At 27.5% G+C, this 16,430-nt stretch overlaps 1 protein-coding gene across 5 annotated transcripts in view; it reads left to right on the top strand.

The window, feature by feature from the left end:
- Positions 1-16,430, top strand: part of alka (glycine receptor subunit alpha alkaliphile) — a 52,885-nt gene that overhangs the window by 14,463 nt on the left and 21,992 nt on the right. For 4 of the 5 annotated variants that reach the window (XM_088201728.1, XM_088201727.1, XM_088201724.1 and 1 more), the window contains one exon: positions 6,151-6,244. In XM_088201728.1, the coding sequence (XP_088057854.1) occupies positions 6,189-6,244 (56 nt within the window). In that variant the 5' untranslated portion in view covers positions 6,151-6,188. Of the gene's footprint in view, positions 1-703; positions 1,035-6,150; positions 6,245-16,430 lie in introns of those variants that run through there. The other variant, XM_088201726.1, reaches the window with a different exon arrangement.

Here is a 16,430-nt window from a genome sequence, read left to right as displayed (position 1 = left end):
AATATTATATTATGATATTGGAAACAGTAGTTTTAAATTTGTACCCACACATATTTTTCTAACCGCTTAATTTTTTATTAAAACTTCTTTTATCTTAAATTAAAAATATAATTGTGATACATATTTTTAGCTCATAGCAGAGACAAATTAAAAACTTGTTAATTAACTCTTTAAGGATTTATTTTTATTAAGTCTCGCACTTGGATTGACTAGAAGTAGCCAGGGTAATTTTTAACACATGACGTTAGTTGCGTTTTAAAAGCTACAGTGTTGCCAACTGAATACCAAAATAATTTTTACTTTAAATACGTACTGTTTGAGCTAATTTTATTTTAAGTTGGAATTTATCTGATGATACTAACTATTATAGTTTTTTCAGTATTCCTATTCAAATTGAAAACATGTATTACATACACGTGTAAAACATATATATATATATATATATATACATATATATATATATATATATATATATATATATATATATATATATATATATATATATATATATATATATATATATATATATATATATATATATATATATATATATATATATATACACGTCGTATTTGAATCGAATCGATATCAAATTTTTTTCGCGCTGCTGGTGTTAAAAACCCCTCGGTTCGTTAAAGGGTTAACACTGCAGCGCGTACGTAACATTTAACTTGGGTCAGTCGAAAGGGTCGCGGCTCAGCAAGTGCCCGTTGGGCACGTTAGCGCCCGTTTGCAAAACTTTTTATGAACAAACAAACATCAAAAACTGCAATAAACGATTACATATGACGATTTTTATTGTATCATATAAACGCGGATAATCCAGTTCATCGAAATAGTTTATTCTCTAAAAATAAACATAAAAGTTAAATCATAAAATTAATTAAATGCGCTGATCATTCGTGATAATAAATATTTATAATTATTAAATAATATCAATTAAATATTTAATATCTATGACAACATCGAAATGGAGAATCATCGCCGAGCATCGAATTAACTATATTTCTGGCTTCGATTTACGCATACTAAAGGTGAGCTTTCTCATTCTCTATATTTATATTCGATATTATATTATATATTATGTGATTCATAATAAAATTTATACGACTCGCGACAGACATGCAACTTCTGGAAATTATACTATTCGCATGGAACCGACTAGTTTCCCATGAAAATTTAGTTTGTTGGATATGAGTGTGCGTCTAGATCGATTTTTCTATGGAAAAATGTCAGGTCACATTTATTATTTGCCGAACGATGACGAAACCCTCTAATAAATAGTAAAAATCACGCGATTCAACTGATTTTCATTTGAATGCTAAGTGATTAATTAATTCAGTTATAAGTTAACCGTGCGTGGATAGTCAATTACCGCATTATTAAAATGCGGATAAAACAATTTAACTTGAGTAATATTTTCATCAAAGCGATAATTGGAGTTTGATACAGTCCCGTGAGTATGTTATGGCGAGTTGTTGTTATTATATTTTATGTTATAAAATATACAAGGTTTTGCATTTATTTAACCTTTATTAACTCTGAAGGATGTAATAAATTAGAACAGTGCAATATTAAAGTTTTCTTCAGTAGCATTTATTCTATTAATTGTAATAACTAAATTTACTATACAAGAAAATATTATATCGTACGTTATTATTTCTGAAAAATAAATATATAATTAAGACATAATTATCAACAACTATATTATTATTATTAGTTGATATTTTCTTTAGGCTATTAAATATACATACATATTAAATAAATCTCTGAATATAATAATTTGATATAAACTTTTATTATAAAGTTGTGTAACTTTTTATTAATTCGTCTTGAAATTTTTACAAATTACTATTTTAAAATTTTTTTTTGTTTGTAATAAGAAAAAAGTTCCAAATTTTACTCCAGTATTTTTCGACAAAATATAGTGGCAATAAAATAATCATATTTTTTTATAAGTCTAGGTACCTATAGTAAATGATATTTATGTTTTTAATAAACGATTGTAATATGACTTGTATAATATTTTACATTTTAATATTCAAATGCTCTTTTAAGATAGATCGTATTTATATTAAAAATTAAAAGATTTTTTTAATCATTAAAATTTATATACATATTTAACCATTGAATTAATTAGATTAGCAGTCGCGTTTAAATTTAATAACACAAAATAAATAACAATATTTTCTATAAAAATTGAGAATGGTAATTATATATATTTATAATAAACTAAAAAAATAAAAACATATATCTATGCTTATCACCCGAGCGTGCGCAAATTAGAATATATGTATATGTATTATACATAAATAAAATATTTACTATATAGAACTTCCATCACTATGTCTTATGTTGGTTCAATGGGGTTCAATGAAAAACACACATTGTTTTTATTTAGAAAATATTATTGTGTTTTTTGATGATTTTATTTGATTTCGAAAGCCCAATAACAAGCACGATAAACAAGTGATATAAGTAGCTGACTATTGACCTGAAAAAACCTGGTTTCAAATACTATATTAACCTTGGTGTTTATTTGTTTTTTTTTCTATCGTATCTGGGAGATCGGAATTGATGATTATTATATATTATACTTAAAAATTCGATTGATCATCACAGATTAGGTTTACAAAAACTTCCCTAATCGTAATGTCGTGATGATTAATTAAAATCGAACCAGGTCATACATATTAGATTTTGAACATTCTAAAGAGAATATCTTATATGTATTAAAAAAAAGAATGTCGGGATAAATAAAAACACACATGAAACGATAAGAGTTTAGTGGTTGTTGATACCAATTTTGTTCCACTTGTAGCGTACTTTGTTGAGTTGAACAAATAAAATAGTTTTGACATAGCACTGTTTTTATTTAAAACAAAATTAGGGCATCCTGTAAATCTTTATAATAAATTAATAGCGAAAAAAGGCAGGACCACACACAAAGCAGGCGATTGTTTATGTCAGTAAAAGTTCAGTAATATATATAAATGTGCTAAATATGATTTAGAAGGGTCCATGCCAAAAAATAATTGAAGGTGCCACATTTTTCAGAAAAGACTTTTTTAATAATATTTTTTTTTCTAAAATATATATTTTAGTGTTGAAAGCTGTGCTTATTCTTCTTAAGTTGTATTGATATAATTAAAAAATACAAGTATATTTTAATAAAGATATATGTATATTTATTTATTGAACTTAAATTATGTCCTTCAGGCTGTCCCAATGCGCCATAGTATACACAGTATTACATTAAAAATATTATGTTTTAAAATGTAGGCGACTCATATAAATTATACTCAGATAAATTAAAAAGCTTCAAAAGTGACTTGGTTGATAAGAGGGGTCCAGTATAAAACATTAGGGTACAAATATGGTCCATTCCACACTCTTTCTTAGAGATACCTGAAGAATTTCCTTTGAATTTTTCCATCATAGCTATCGCTAAAAACATCTTTATACCTAAGCACAAATATGTGTTAAGGATCTGGATGGTACGAAATAGAGAAGCTTATGATCTTAGCTTGTACAGGCTAAAATAATGAACACGATCATGATTCACGTAGTGACTCAATCTACGGATTATCGACGCCGTTCCTAAGCAACTATAAAAAATGCTTCATGTCATAAAAATTACACCCGGGTACCGAGTATAAAAGCACTATGTTACAAATATGAGTATGTTCCTTATTCTCTTTTGTAATAGATGATGAATTAACTCTAACCATAAGGAGTACTTTGCCACACTAGAACTACATATATTTGACTTAGCTTCTAGGACACTTCGTACTAAATTGTCACAGAAAGCGGATCGCCAATGGATTATTGAAGTGGTATGCGTTCTGTATAAAAACTGTCTTGCAGCTAATCTTAACCACTTGGATGCCAAATTTTGTACCCAAATCATTGACCTTTTGTGCTAAAACATTTCTGCCAAGACTATATTTATATTATATTTACAAAACACGGCATTTATCCACACTGAAAGGTAATCAATTATTAACCGACTAGCTCCATAACGACTCTAGGTCTTTTTGCAGAGATAGGGAATCGATATTTATGTAAATATCACGAAAACCTTTTAGGCCATTAGCGTAAAGAAATAAATTGCAATTTTTATTGCCGCTATAATATTATTTATGAACAGGAGAAACAGCAGAAAACCTAAGTCGAACACATGCAGCACTACTCACCAAACAAAATTCTCACTGACTTTGACTTTGGTATTGACATATGTATATCTCCACATTCTCTCAAATAATTTCGAGGATCACCATGCGCTTTGCTGATCCGCAAATCATATGAAATTCTAATAATTATAAAAGATTACGAGATTTATACTATTTCCAAAATTTATAAAAAATATGTCCCGCGAAAACCATTATGGATAAATTCTTCTGCTTTTTATAAAACATTGATCAAAAGTACTGTAATATTTGTAGTAAAAATATAATATTCAATTATAAAGAGTCGTGTTACTATGTTTGTGTAGATTATGCCCCAGTTACAGTTTGACGATTGATGTTTCATAAATCAAAATTTACTTAATTAAAATCCCATTCAGACATGTTTGAGGTAAAACTATCGTTAATGAAATATAAATATATATATTTATGAACCGTACTTTTTATTTTGTGTATAAAAAATGTTTTTTTTTCGCAATATTTAACTAATATAAAAGTAAACTTTATTGTATATTAAATTATTTTATTAGTTTTTTAAAGAAAGAGATTAAAAAAAACATCAAAATACAGATAGAGAAGTAGGCTAGATTTATTTTGGTACCAAAAGCAAATATTTTTATAATGATATATTGACTTTATTTGCAAAGTTTTTTTTTATAATAATGAAAAATCGTGTCCATTACAAGATTTTCGATAAAAAAATGTATGGGCCTTAAAATTTTGCTATTATGCACGCGACAAGGAATGTCCCAAACGAGATCGTTGCGTGTTTTGCGAAAACGTGTAAATTATGCCGAACACTATGAATAAAAAATTCCGACGAAATTTTGTTTAAACATCAAGATACTGCTTTTACGTTCTGGAAATTATAAAAGATCCATATCGTCGAGCGGTCGTATTTAACCTCTGAATAAAAAAGCTAAATAAAGAGAACCTGATGTATACGGAAAAATAATGTTGACATTGTAAATATTAGATATGATAAAAATAACAATATTTTACCTGCACATTTATTTTATATATAACACGTGTAAAAAAACACTATAAAATACATTCATTAGCTATAAAAGGTAGTTAAAAAACTTTTTGTATCAGTATGTTTTATAAAACACGCAAAATATGTATTAAGGTTTAACCATACTAAACATCGTTCAATTATTAATAACAATCAAATCGTATATTATAAATAAATAATATCAAACCATAGTTAATTACGAATCGAACTCAATGTCAATGTATAATTTGCTTAAAAGCGATTAATTCATGGTAATTTTCCGTCCTTGAAAATGTGTAATATAATAGGTATCAATGTTATCAATCTTAAAGTGTCATCACTAACAATCAATAGCAATTTGTGTTTCACAAACTTGCTAATTGCTCAGAAGCTTTTACGATATATTCATTAATCAACAATAACAAATACTATTCTATAAACTTCTCAATTGATATGTCAAAGTCACTTGTGACAAAAAAATGCTAATTGTACTTATCTTGATTTGTTAATAATATGCAATTAGAGCAATTGTTGTTCTCTAAATGAACTTGACACTTAATATACTACTTGATTGATTTAGTAAATGTATGAAAAAATGTTTTATTAATAATGGCAAAAAAGCAAATTTAATTAGGTATATTATTTACGACTATAAAAAACCCTTCATGTGCTAACTAATTGGTGCTAAATTTGCTGCATTAATTTATGCTACGAACAACACTGTAGTACTTAAATTATTCGAAGAAGGGGCATTTTTATGTTTCATGCAAATTAAGTACAGTGCAAAAATTAAATTAAAATGTTCTATTTTATCCAACTGACAGGTCTTTTGAAACAATCGCACGACATAGCTGTCGTCTAATATCTTATATCAATTTACATACACACAATATATATAAATGTTAATAAATAAATTATATATTTTTACATTTAATTACAAATTTTAAATATTTTATTTATTCATTTCAGGGGTGCAAAAGTGAGAAACGCGGCGCGCGGCAGCGGACATGCACCGACTTCCGCGCGCCCGCTCCATACAACATTGGGCATTTTTGTTGCTCTGGTAAGAATAAATAAATATTTATTAATGATCGCAATGTTTGTATACACATTTTAGTAGTCTTTCTATTTTTATCATATCATTATATTTACTAGATTGCGCTTGATTATCGCAAATTCTGTTCAACGCTGTCGATGCTATCAGTGCGGACGAAAACGAAATTATATTACTCGTATTTGCATTTTTTATGTGCACATAATAAATTTTGTGGCGCCATAAAAATAACCAAAATTGCGCCCTTGAAGATTTTTTAAAGCTTTTAATTATTTTTCATAAGTTGTGATCCCTGTGTATTTTTTAATAAATTGTTATATGATTTTTATTAAATTAATATTATAAAATGACAATACTTGTGTAGCTTCAAGTGCATTAAAAAATTCCCATACTAAAAAAAACAATATCTTCAATATTAAAATATAAGATTTATATTTTTCCTTACATAAATATATAATAAAAAATATAAAAATAATAACAATAAAAAATTAATTGGTACATCAATCATTTATTAGTATTACACCAAACCGTTCTTAATTTTCTGTTTATATTTTACAAGTCTAAAGTTTTTTTGTCATAATTAGTGTTTTATGTATTGTATATAGTATATTTATTTTAGCTATAAGTTAATTTATGTACAATATATTTTAACATTTCACCTTTTAATTCATAAACATTAAACTTTATTACCAGTTACTCTTTATTGTAAGCATATGCGTTTTTCATCGCCACTTTTAATACATTTAAAAATAATTATAAGCTTTTCAATCTAAAATTTATTACAAATGCCTATGATTGCTCCTTATAGGTAATTATTTTTATTTTACCGCAAAAATACTTTTTCTTGTATTCTGTTATATTATTTAATTGAACTATATGTTTCGTTAAAAAAATATAGTAAACAATGCCATTTCTAGTTAGATTTAACTGCTGCATCTGATACACTGTTCGTATCATAAATGTAGTAGCAAATATGTTTATAAATCGTCAGATTAGATCTAATCAACGTTTTTATTTATTAAAATAATTTGTAATAAATAAATAATTAAATTTATTTTTACATTATTGGAATAAATATATACAATAATAATAATGAAAAAATCGTTACAGTTTTTCGCAATACGTTAGGTCGTTAGGAGATGAATCGATTGTAGACAAACGACAAAATTTGGAAGCACATTTTGAAAGATAAGGATTTTTCCCCTCCGACGAATAGTCACCACGTGCAAATGTATAAGGCTAATGATTAATATATTTGTAAACTTATAAAAAAAAAACATATTTTTAGTACGATATTACTACATAATTACATTTAAAAAAAATCTAGTATTTGTAATAAATATAACATAATAATCAATATGGTTACATTCTTAAAAAATATTTTGAGTAAAGCAACGCTATTTAGTTATACATTTATATTATAATGCAACAATTTTGAAGTACTTGTAGTTTATATAATAATGTGAAGTTCTCGTAGCATTGTCTGTATTTGAATAATCCAAATCTCTGTGGAACATGTTGAGTTCTGGATTTTGGCCAACGAGTTGAACCAGGGTTGGCGTGAAGAGAAAATCAGCTGATTTCTCGATTTTCATTCGATGGTTGGCGTAAATTTGGTGTGAGTTTGTATGCATTCTCGTTTATAACTGATGGAAGTTCTTATCGGGAGTAAATTCCGAATGAAAGTGTTGGCGGAACTAGTTCTGATTATATGTGCTATGTATACACTTATATACGTTTGGTCTAACTGGGGGGTGATTCCTTGCTCGTCGTATAATTTAATTTATTAATTTCTGTCTGCAATTTTTAGAATATTCCAAAAATAACCGCAAAAATTTAAACAATGTAAAACAAACTATTTGTATTTTTTAAGCACATAAGATATATTCTATGAGCTGAAGTAGCTCATTTAATATCTAATATTTATGACCTAGCTTTAATTAATCATCACAATATTTATCAGTGAGATTAGGAAAATCTAGGTAAACATCTATGGTAAAGTCTGTGAAAAGCGATCTGAATTATACTTATATAATAATTTTGCTCTTCCAAACATGACATAAATTTAAGAATAATAAGGTTTATATAGAATTCGAACTCAAGTCTTTCAGGTCAATAGTCAGAAATTTATATCACTTTACAAAAAATATGTAAAGGCCTCGTACGACCGTTGGATACTTGAATTCAATCTTATTATATTTTCTGATCGTCACGTAGAAAATTCACTTGTAAGCATAACAAACCTTGGATCGTAAACACTAATGACATTTTGTTTATTGCGCTTTTAACGCGTTATGCGTCGAGTTCCTAACTCACGATCAACGCGTCAATTTTAATAAAAAGCTTTATAACTGATCGAAGGTCGTAACTACAGTTATTCTAAAATATTGTAAAAATATAAATAAAATAATTTGATAATACAAAATTTTAAATCAGAAAATATTACTTTTAATGTAATTAGCACAGTATAAGGCAACTTATCTAATAATTGAAATCAACAAAATTTATCCTAGACAACATATACAATAAAACTAATATTGAGTCCAAAATCAGAATAAATATCAAATTTTCGCCAAGTTTACATGGCATGTTAGATTGCTAAGATATAAATTCTAATGTCAAGCTACAAATCTAATACCTATGTATAAGCATATTATGAATAGTACTTTGATTATTAATATTTAAGTTATTATATTTTTAAATAGTATTGTATTTATCTTATTAGCATTATCGTTAATCATAATAATCCCATTAATTATATGTAGATACTTTTATGTGTTATTTAAATGTCAAACGTGTATCATGTTTTTGCAGTCAAATAATTCGATACAGTAAAAAAGGTTGATCGAACAATGTGACATACACGTTCTGAAAAAAATGACAATAAAATATATTTATAGTAATATCGATCTTTAGTAATGACATATTTCCGCCAGAATTGTAAAAGAATATTGACCCTTATAAAGTAGTGAATGTCGTGACCGTGATATATAATACTATAAGAATACATTTATAAAATTAAATTATAAAAAATAACATAACCCACTACTTGATTACTCGAATGAGTGGTCGCGATTTTCATACTGTAAAATGAATCGATATTTTAAGCTCAAGCTCAACGATTTATGTTTGTTCTACAATTGCGAATAACTGTATTTGTAACATACTTATAGAAACATTAAATAATTACACATACGATATCATTAAGTATGATTTATATATAATAAATATTAGTATGTTAATCACTCTTTTTTATCGTGCGATTTTAATGGGAAATGTATACGGTAAAGTAGTTTTATATTGAGATGGACTTAGATTTTTAATATTTTAAGTATATTGTTTTTAATTAATTAACATATTTTTTCTATAATTAAAATTTTAGATTGCATGTGACCCATTTAAAATATAAGACATCCCAAGACCTGAACAACCATGCAATGAATTATGTATACCGACCAATGCTGCAAAGGGTAATCGTGACTTGAAAGCTTTAACTCGCAAATATAATAATAACAATAATAATAACAACCGATCGTAAAAGCGCATTTACTAATATAAAACCAGTGTTTTATTACAAAGCTATTAATGCACCTAATTTCGTTATTTAAAATTAAAAAAAAATTGACGAAAAGAAACTTACAAATTATTTTGTCCATTAATACATAGGGTATTATACTCAAATCAGAATTTAACTATCCGATTAATGTGTTTTTAATATAAACGCACTCAAATATTATTATCATAGGTCAAGGTTCAACTATTGATCCTTATAAAAACTATATTTTTTTGCAATATAAATTGTAGACTTAATATTTTGTCCAGAAGGTTTATGTATTTTTAATTTGCTACGTAGATAAAAAATTAATTTCACAAATTGCATGAGGTAATTCCATTAAGCTCGCCTAGGTTTTCGTTTAATTGCCATTTTAACTGCGTAAAGTTCAGCGTTTAATCTTTTTCGTCGATACGGTCTGTATTTAAGGTTTATTTATATATATTTCAATTATCTATTAATTATTTTCGGTCAAATCAATAACATACCAAATAATTTATAATATACGCAATTAATAATAAATGGATAATTTAATAATTGGGCACAACACACTTACGTTATTTACATTTAAATGTATTATATTTTATTATTTAAATTTATATAACATACATATATCTATACTTTTTTGTAAAAAATATAAGGCCTTTAGTTAATTAAAAAACATTTAAAGGAAAGAATTAAATGTTGCGACCTCAGCTTTCAAACCACAGCAAGCATTATTATGACTCATGTTCATGAATTATTGTTCGGTCGAGGTCTCTGATCTTCCAATTATATTTCACCATTAGTGGAATAGATCAGATAGATGGCTTTTCTCAGGTTCACAATACCTTGGTCTGTTTCACAAGGGCTTGAACCTCAAACTTTGACTCGTTAACAGCTTGACAACACAAGTTTAATCACAGAGATTATAAAAGGTGATCTAACTTCAATTTCCGAACTTTTTTTTATAATAAATTTCATGATTTTTATTTAATAATAAAACATTTGATGTGTTTCAATAATATGAAAAAAATTATCCATTAAATGGCCGCCCCTAGACTTATTACAGCAGCCAATTCTTTCGATGCGTTGAGATGTGGTTAAGCGATCCATTTAGTTAATGTGTTGTTGCAAACTAATATATGCCACTTTGAACCCGCGTGATTGTTGACAGCTGTCTGATTTACTTACAGTGTTGCCAACATAGGAAACTCAAATTAGATCATCCTGTATTAATCCTAATGATTTGCCTATGTTGATTACAAATTTCTTATTAAAATTGCCATTTTTAAATGTACCTATAATTTTTATTTTGTACACTTCATAACCCTACTGTTTTTAATTGTTATCGTGTCTAAGAGATGAGAATTAGTGATTATTATATAATTATAGTTCCGATAGATTATCATCGATGAGGTTTTCTTAATTTTTTCAAATTTCAATAATTAAAATATAATCGAGATTGATCGTGAATAGTGACATCTATTGATTGTAAACTGTATTTATAGTTTTTTAATAATAACATATATGTCACTGATTTACAGACTTCATTTTCAGTCTGGTGTTTCACTACTTACTTATTAGTTATTGATCGTGTTTACATCGTTGTAACGAATTGGGCTAAAATGAAAGATATAATATATAAATTAATAAATTATTATGTAAGGGTGATTGTTACTACGTTTCTATTACGATTCGATTTGCTGTTTATATGCCCGTTTATCGGAAATATACAACTATACTAAAATTTAGTCTGTAAAATGAGGAATTATTTTTATCAATTGCGCTGAAGGCGAAATTAACGCTTTATTTGGTTCGCCTCTGGACAGAAAAAAATGTTTGAAACACTTGAGGGTGACCACCATAAATATTTGTGTTGTCTGCTACTATAAATGAGTCCTTTCCACACCTTTAACACATTGAATACTGGGCATTATTCCTAAAAATGGAGCCGTGCGGCGGGGATTATTTGCGAAAATTAGGATACAAACTTATTTTTTTTAAAACATCGTAACTCTTTAATTAGTCAACGTTTTAACGTCAAATTTTAAAAACAGATTTATGATGATCGGTTTTTTGTATTCGCAATGATAAAATCAGTAAACGTCAAACTGTGGATCGCGTACCAATAAAATAAAATATAATTTTTAGTTTAGAATAACCAAATATATATATTTTTGAATAAAAACAAGAAAGATAATAATAAAATGATGATAAAATACTGTTGTATATAATAAAAACTGAAAATATCTAATTTTGTGACCTATACAATCAATTCAAAAATTTTAACACTTGACGGTCAAGTTACGCAGCGATATTTGCACGACACCCAACTGTCCAATTTCGAACAAACGTAACGTTTGCCTATGGCTAAATGTAATCTTTTATTGTTTATGTATTATTAATTTATATTTCTGTTATAATTTATGTATTATTATTTTATATAGTATAATTAATATAATTAAAAATTATCAGTGATTCTCAACATTTTATTGCTTTAATATTATATATTTACCACTTTTTGTATTTTTACCACACGGTACGCAATGTGTTAAAATAATGAAAAACGCGCACTTACTGTATACTTCGCATCCAATAAAGACTCGAACCACCAATGTGCTTGGATAGTTACACAAATCAATTAAAGTCCTAATTTTCGCAAATAATCCCCGCCGCACGCTCCATTTTTAGGAATAATGCCCGGTATTCAATGTGTTGGTAATTGAAAACATGTTGAGAACAGTTTATTTAATTTGAACAGATCGGGATCATTTCAGGTCTAAATATTATAAAATATCACATTTGGGGTTGAGGAATCTGCATTTAAATGCCCACGATACCTCTACATACATATATATAACAGAAAATAATGATAAATAAAAAACATTATATTTTATATTATAAAAATATGAATTTGATTAACTGTAATTTATTTCTTAGAAAATAGTATCAATAAATGAAGGAGTACGAAATAAATAAGCATTACAAAAATATATTGTAAACCTAACAAAATATAATAATGCAAAAAGTTGTAAAATAAATTAACGCAATTAAAAGTTGAGAATCACTGATTATTTTGTTATAATGCTTCGGGTTGATAATATGTACTTAAATATTAGGTCTAGCTCAACATTTCTTTTTTTTATGCCGTTACCTTTGAATATTTTGGGTTTTTTGTAATTTTGTAGATAAGAATTTCAAGAAAAATATCTCTAAAAAAATTACCATCTTATATATATAATAATGCAAAAAGTTGTAAAATAAATTAACGCAATTAAAAGTTGAGAATCACTGATTATTTTGTTATAATGCTTCGGGTTGATAATATGTACTTAGATATTAGGTCTAGCTCAACATTTCTTTTTTTTATGCGGTTACATTTGAATATTTTGGGTATTTTGTAATTTTGTAGATAAGAATTTTAAGAAACATATCTCTAAAAAAATTACCATCTTTACCTGAATCAAACCGATAAGGTGGGGTTTTTCGTTAACATTTTTTTTTTAACCGCGTGCGCTTAGCCTAACGGAAACGTTACATTTGTTCGAAATTGGACGGTTGGGTGTCTTGCGAATATCGCCGCGTAAATCGACCGTTAAGTGTTAAAAATTAATTAAATATATTTATATATTATTGATATGTGATTCGCAATTTGGTATTGAGTGATTTCACTATTTCTAATAAATAATATGTGAGATAATTCCATAGAAAAAAATTGTATATATATATGTAAACATACATCTTGAAACGAATTTATTTTACCCGAGTTTTGAGCCTCTGGAATTTAGAATTTCTACTTTTTTGAACTATTTTTAGTTAATATGATATTAGTAACATCTGTAGGTAAATCCCTAAATAAATACGTTACAGTAAATACGCAGTTTACGTGGGTTTTTTTCGTATGAAGTTAAAATGACGAAACGCACAAATTTGTGCACACCGACGCAACGGAAGGTTTCTGAAACGCACAAATTTGTGCACACCGTACGCAATGAGTTAAATGAGCACAATATGTATTATTTTACTGAAATTCTGCATTAATATAAGTTAAGTTTCCTAGACAATGTTATTGTTGAAAACTCTAACAATGACACCTGGAGAATAGCGTTTATGTTTTAAAAGCATGACATTTGTATATTTGCCGATAAACAATTTACTATTGTACATATATGAAAGACAATGTGTTTCACCAATACAATGCCAGATCACACGTTTCTATGCAAACATATTTGCAACGAGACCTAAAATCAGTAATTTTTTTGCTAAATTAACTAATGAATTATTCTAAAAACACTACAATAACGGGACCTTATATATTTATAGACACTCATCTTTATACGCAGTACACTTTCTGGTAGATACCGTTGGCTTCTTAATTTTTGGTAAGCAACTTTTTTTGGGACATCGTTGCATTTGAAGTGTTGGCGAACATATGGCGGCGGGTGGCAATTATACACAGATTTGGCCGCTGCATTAGACAGTTATTGAAGCTATATAAAATTACTTACATGTTATTGAATGATGCGAATCATCGGCGGAGGAGGCGCCGCCGATCGTCGTCTTCCCGTCGAGGTCCACCAAAGATGTATGTTGCTTTACGCCACCGTCACGTCACTATTACCAGAATTCCGCTCAGATTTCAGCCGTAGAAAATAAATCGGCTTCAGCAAAGTAATGCGAAAATTAAATATCAAAGATAATACTGCTAAAAACTTAAAATTCTAATTTCGATTTTATATTGAAAAGAAATCAATAGATCTAAAACATCGATGTAAAGCATATATGTACATTTGTTTATTAAACATTTTTTTGCTTCTAAATGTTCCAATCCATTTAAAACTAGAAATAAGCTGATTAACTGTTTTACTCAATTCCCGGCAAAAATTCATTAACTGTATTCAAACTAATCCTATTTTTAAACACGATAAAAGATTAAATAAAGCTTCTCAAAGGATCAGATTTTAAGTGCAGTGTCCAATTTATAAAATTTGATCTCTATATATAAAATTAAATTTGAATTAAAAAATTTAGTTATTGCATCCCTTGTACAAGTCGTTAATCGAATTAATTTGCAAATTAATGGTGTCCCCTATGTTATCCATTATTGCGGCTTTACTTTATTGTATATTTACTATAAATGCAGAAACATACAACCAATGAAAACAGACGTATCTGATATTGATTCTTGACGTCACAGATGGATGATATATAGTTTTATAGAGAAATATATATTTTAAATACTGTTTTGTGTTTCTAAATTTATCAGAATTGATTTTTAATAATGAATATATTCATAAAGTCAATACCAATTAATTTATTTCATTTAGATAAAATGTACGTCCACTGTTGTTAACTTTATCGACAAACACTTGACAGGGAAGTTTATGTTAACACATTGGAATCCAAAATTTTCACCTGTCATATCTGACCTGAATTGCAAATAAAAGAATTAATGGTGTACGCCGAGCCCTGGTACGCAACTCGATTCAATTCCACAAAACGAATTTCCCGAAAAGTTTTCAGCTTTGAATTGCGAAATGCTGGTGTTTTGATACGCATTACATTAGCGGTGTCTATTCATGGGGAAAAAATCGACTTTGTATACCTATGTAGGTGAAAACCACAGAGAGCTTGATTAATACTGATAAGAACCTTTTTATTGGCAACACAAAGAAAAAATATATAATAAAAAATTATTCAGCATTTTTACCCTTTTGCAATTTTATTCCGACTATTGTCACAAATTCAATGGCAGCTTAAATGAGACTATAATGCAAATTTAATTAGAAATACTCAAACATATTTATAAAACTATTTTAGTGAATAAAATATTTTTAACTCATATGAATAATGCATCGTATGTTTATTTATATACTACAAATATTTTCCGTGCTATGTGTTAAAATTTCATACATAGTGCATTGTACTGTATATATGTTTCGTGCATAGGTATAATTAACCGCTTTTATTTTTAAAAACCATTTAAAAGATACTACGTCAGAGTGTGTGCAACGAAAAAAATAAAAGTATGAAAAGTAGTTAATGGCTTTCATAGTACGTCAGAAACATTTATTATCATGCAATTTGTTACAAAAATATGTAGAAACTCTGATTATTTTTTTTACTTCGATAATATTTGTTGTATTATGAATAATAATTATTTCTCTCAGTTATTTTTGTCCACAGCTAAATTTAATTTAATCGTGGGAGTTGGGTGACTTGTGCGAGCATTGAAAGCTGCATGCAACTCTTTACGGAATTAATATCTTATTAATTAATGGTATAATTATAGACACGGTTGTTCTAATAAATGCTATACTAGTCACCCTTTTGCTACTTTGTAACTCATGCTCAATATATTATGTACGCGAAAAACCTACGCCTACTAATTCCTAATTCTGTACATTTATTTTTTAGTGTATAAACTGGACGTCAAGAAATGAGTGGTAAATTTATAGAGCTATAAGAATATTACACTGAACAAAATTTCTGCTACAATGAAGAAGTACCATAAACTACACACTAAAATATGCTACATATTTAGTTTTCTACCAAAAATGTACGATACCAATGAAAGCGTACATTCGTGATATATCGTTAGTGTCGTGGCACTGTCTTTTCGAAGCTCTATTTAGCTCCTAGCGACTCTAGATGACAGCC

Source organism: Plectrocnemia conspersa, unplaced genomic scaffold, assembly GCF_051122295.1.
Source record: "Plectrocnemia conspersa isolate PC_06_02 unplaced genomic scaffold, ASM5112229v1 ptg000013l, whole genome shotgun sequence".
NCBI lineage: Eukaryota > Metazoa > Arthropoda > Insecta > Trichoptera > Polycentropodidae > Plectrocnemia > Plectrocnemia conspersa.
The sequence above is the reverse complement of the archived record's forward strand: the minus strand, read 5'-3'. Positions and strand labels throughout refer to the sequence as shown.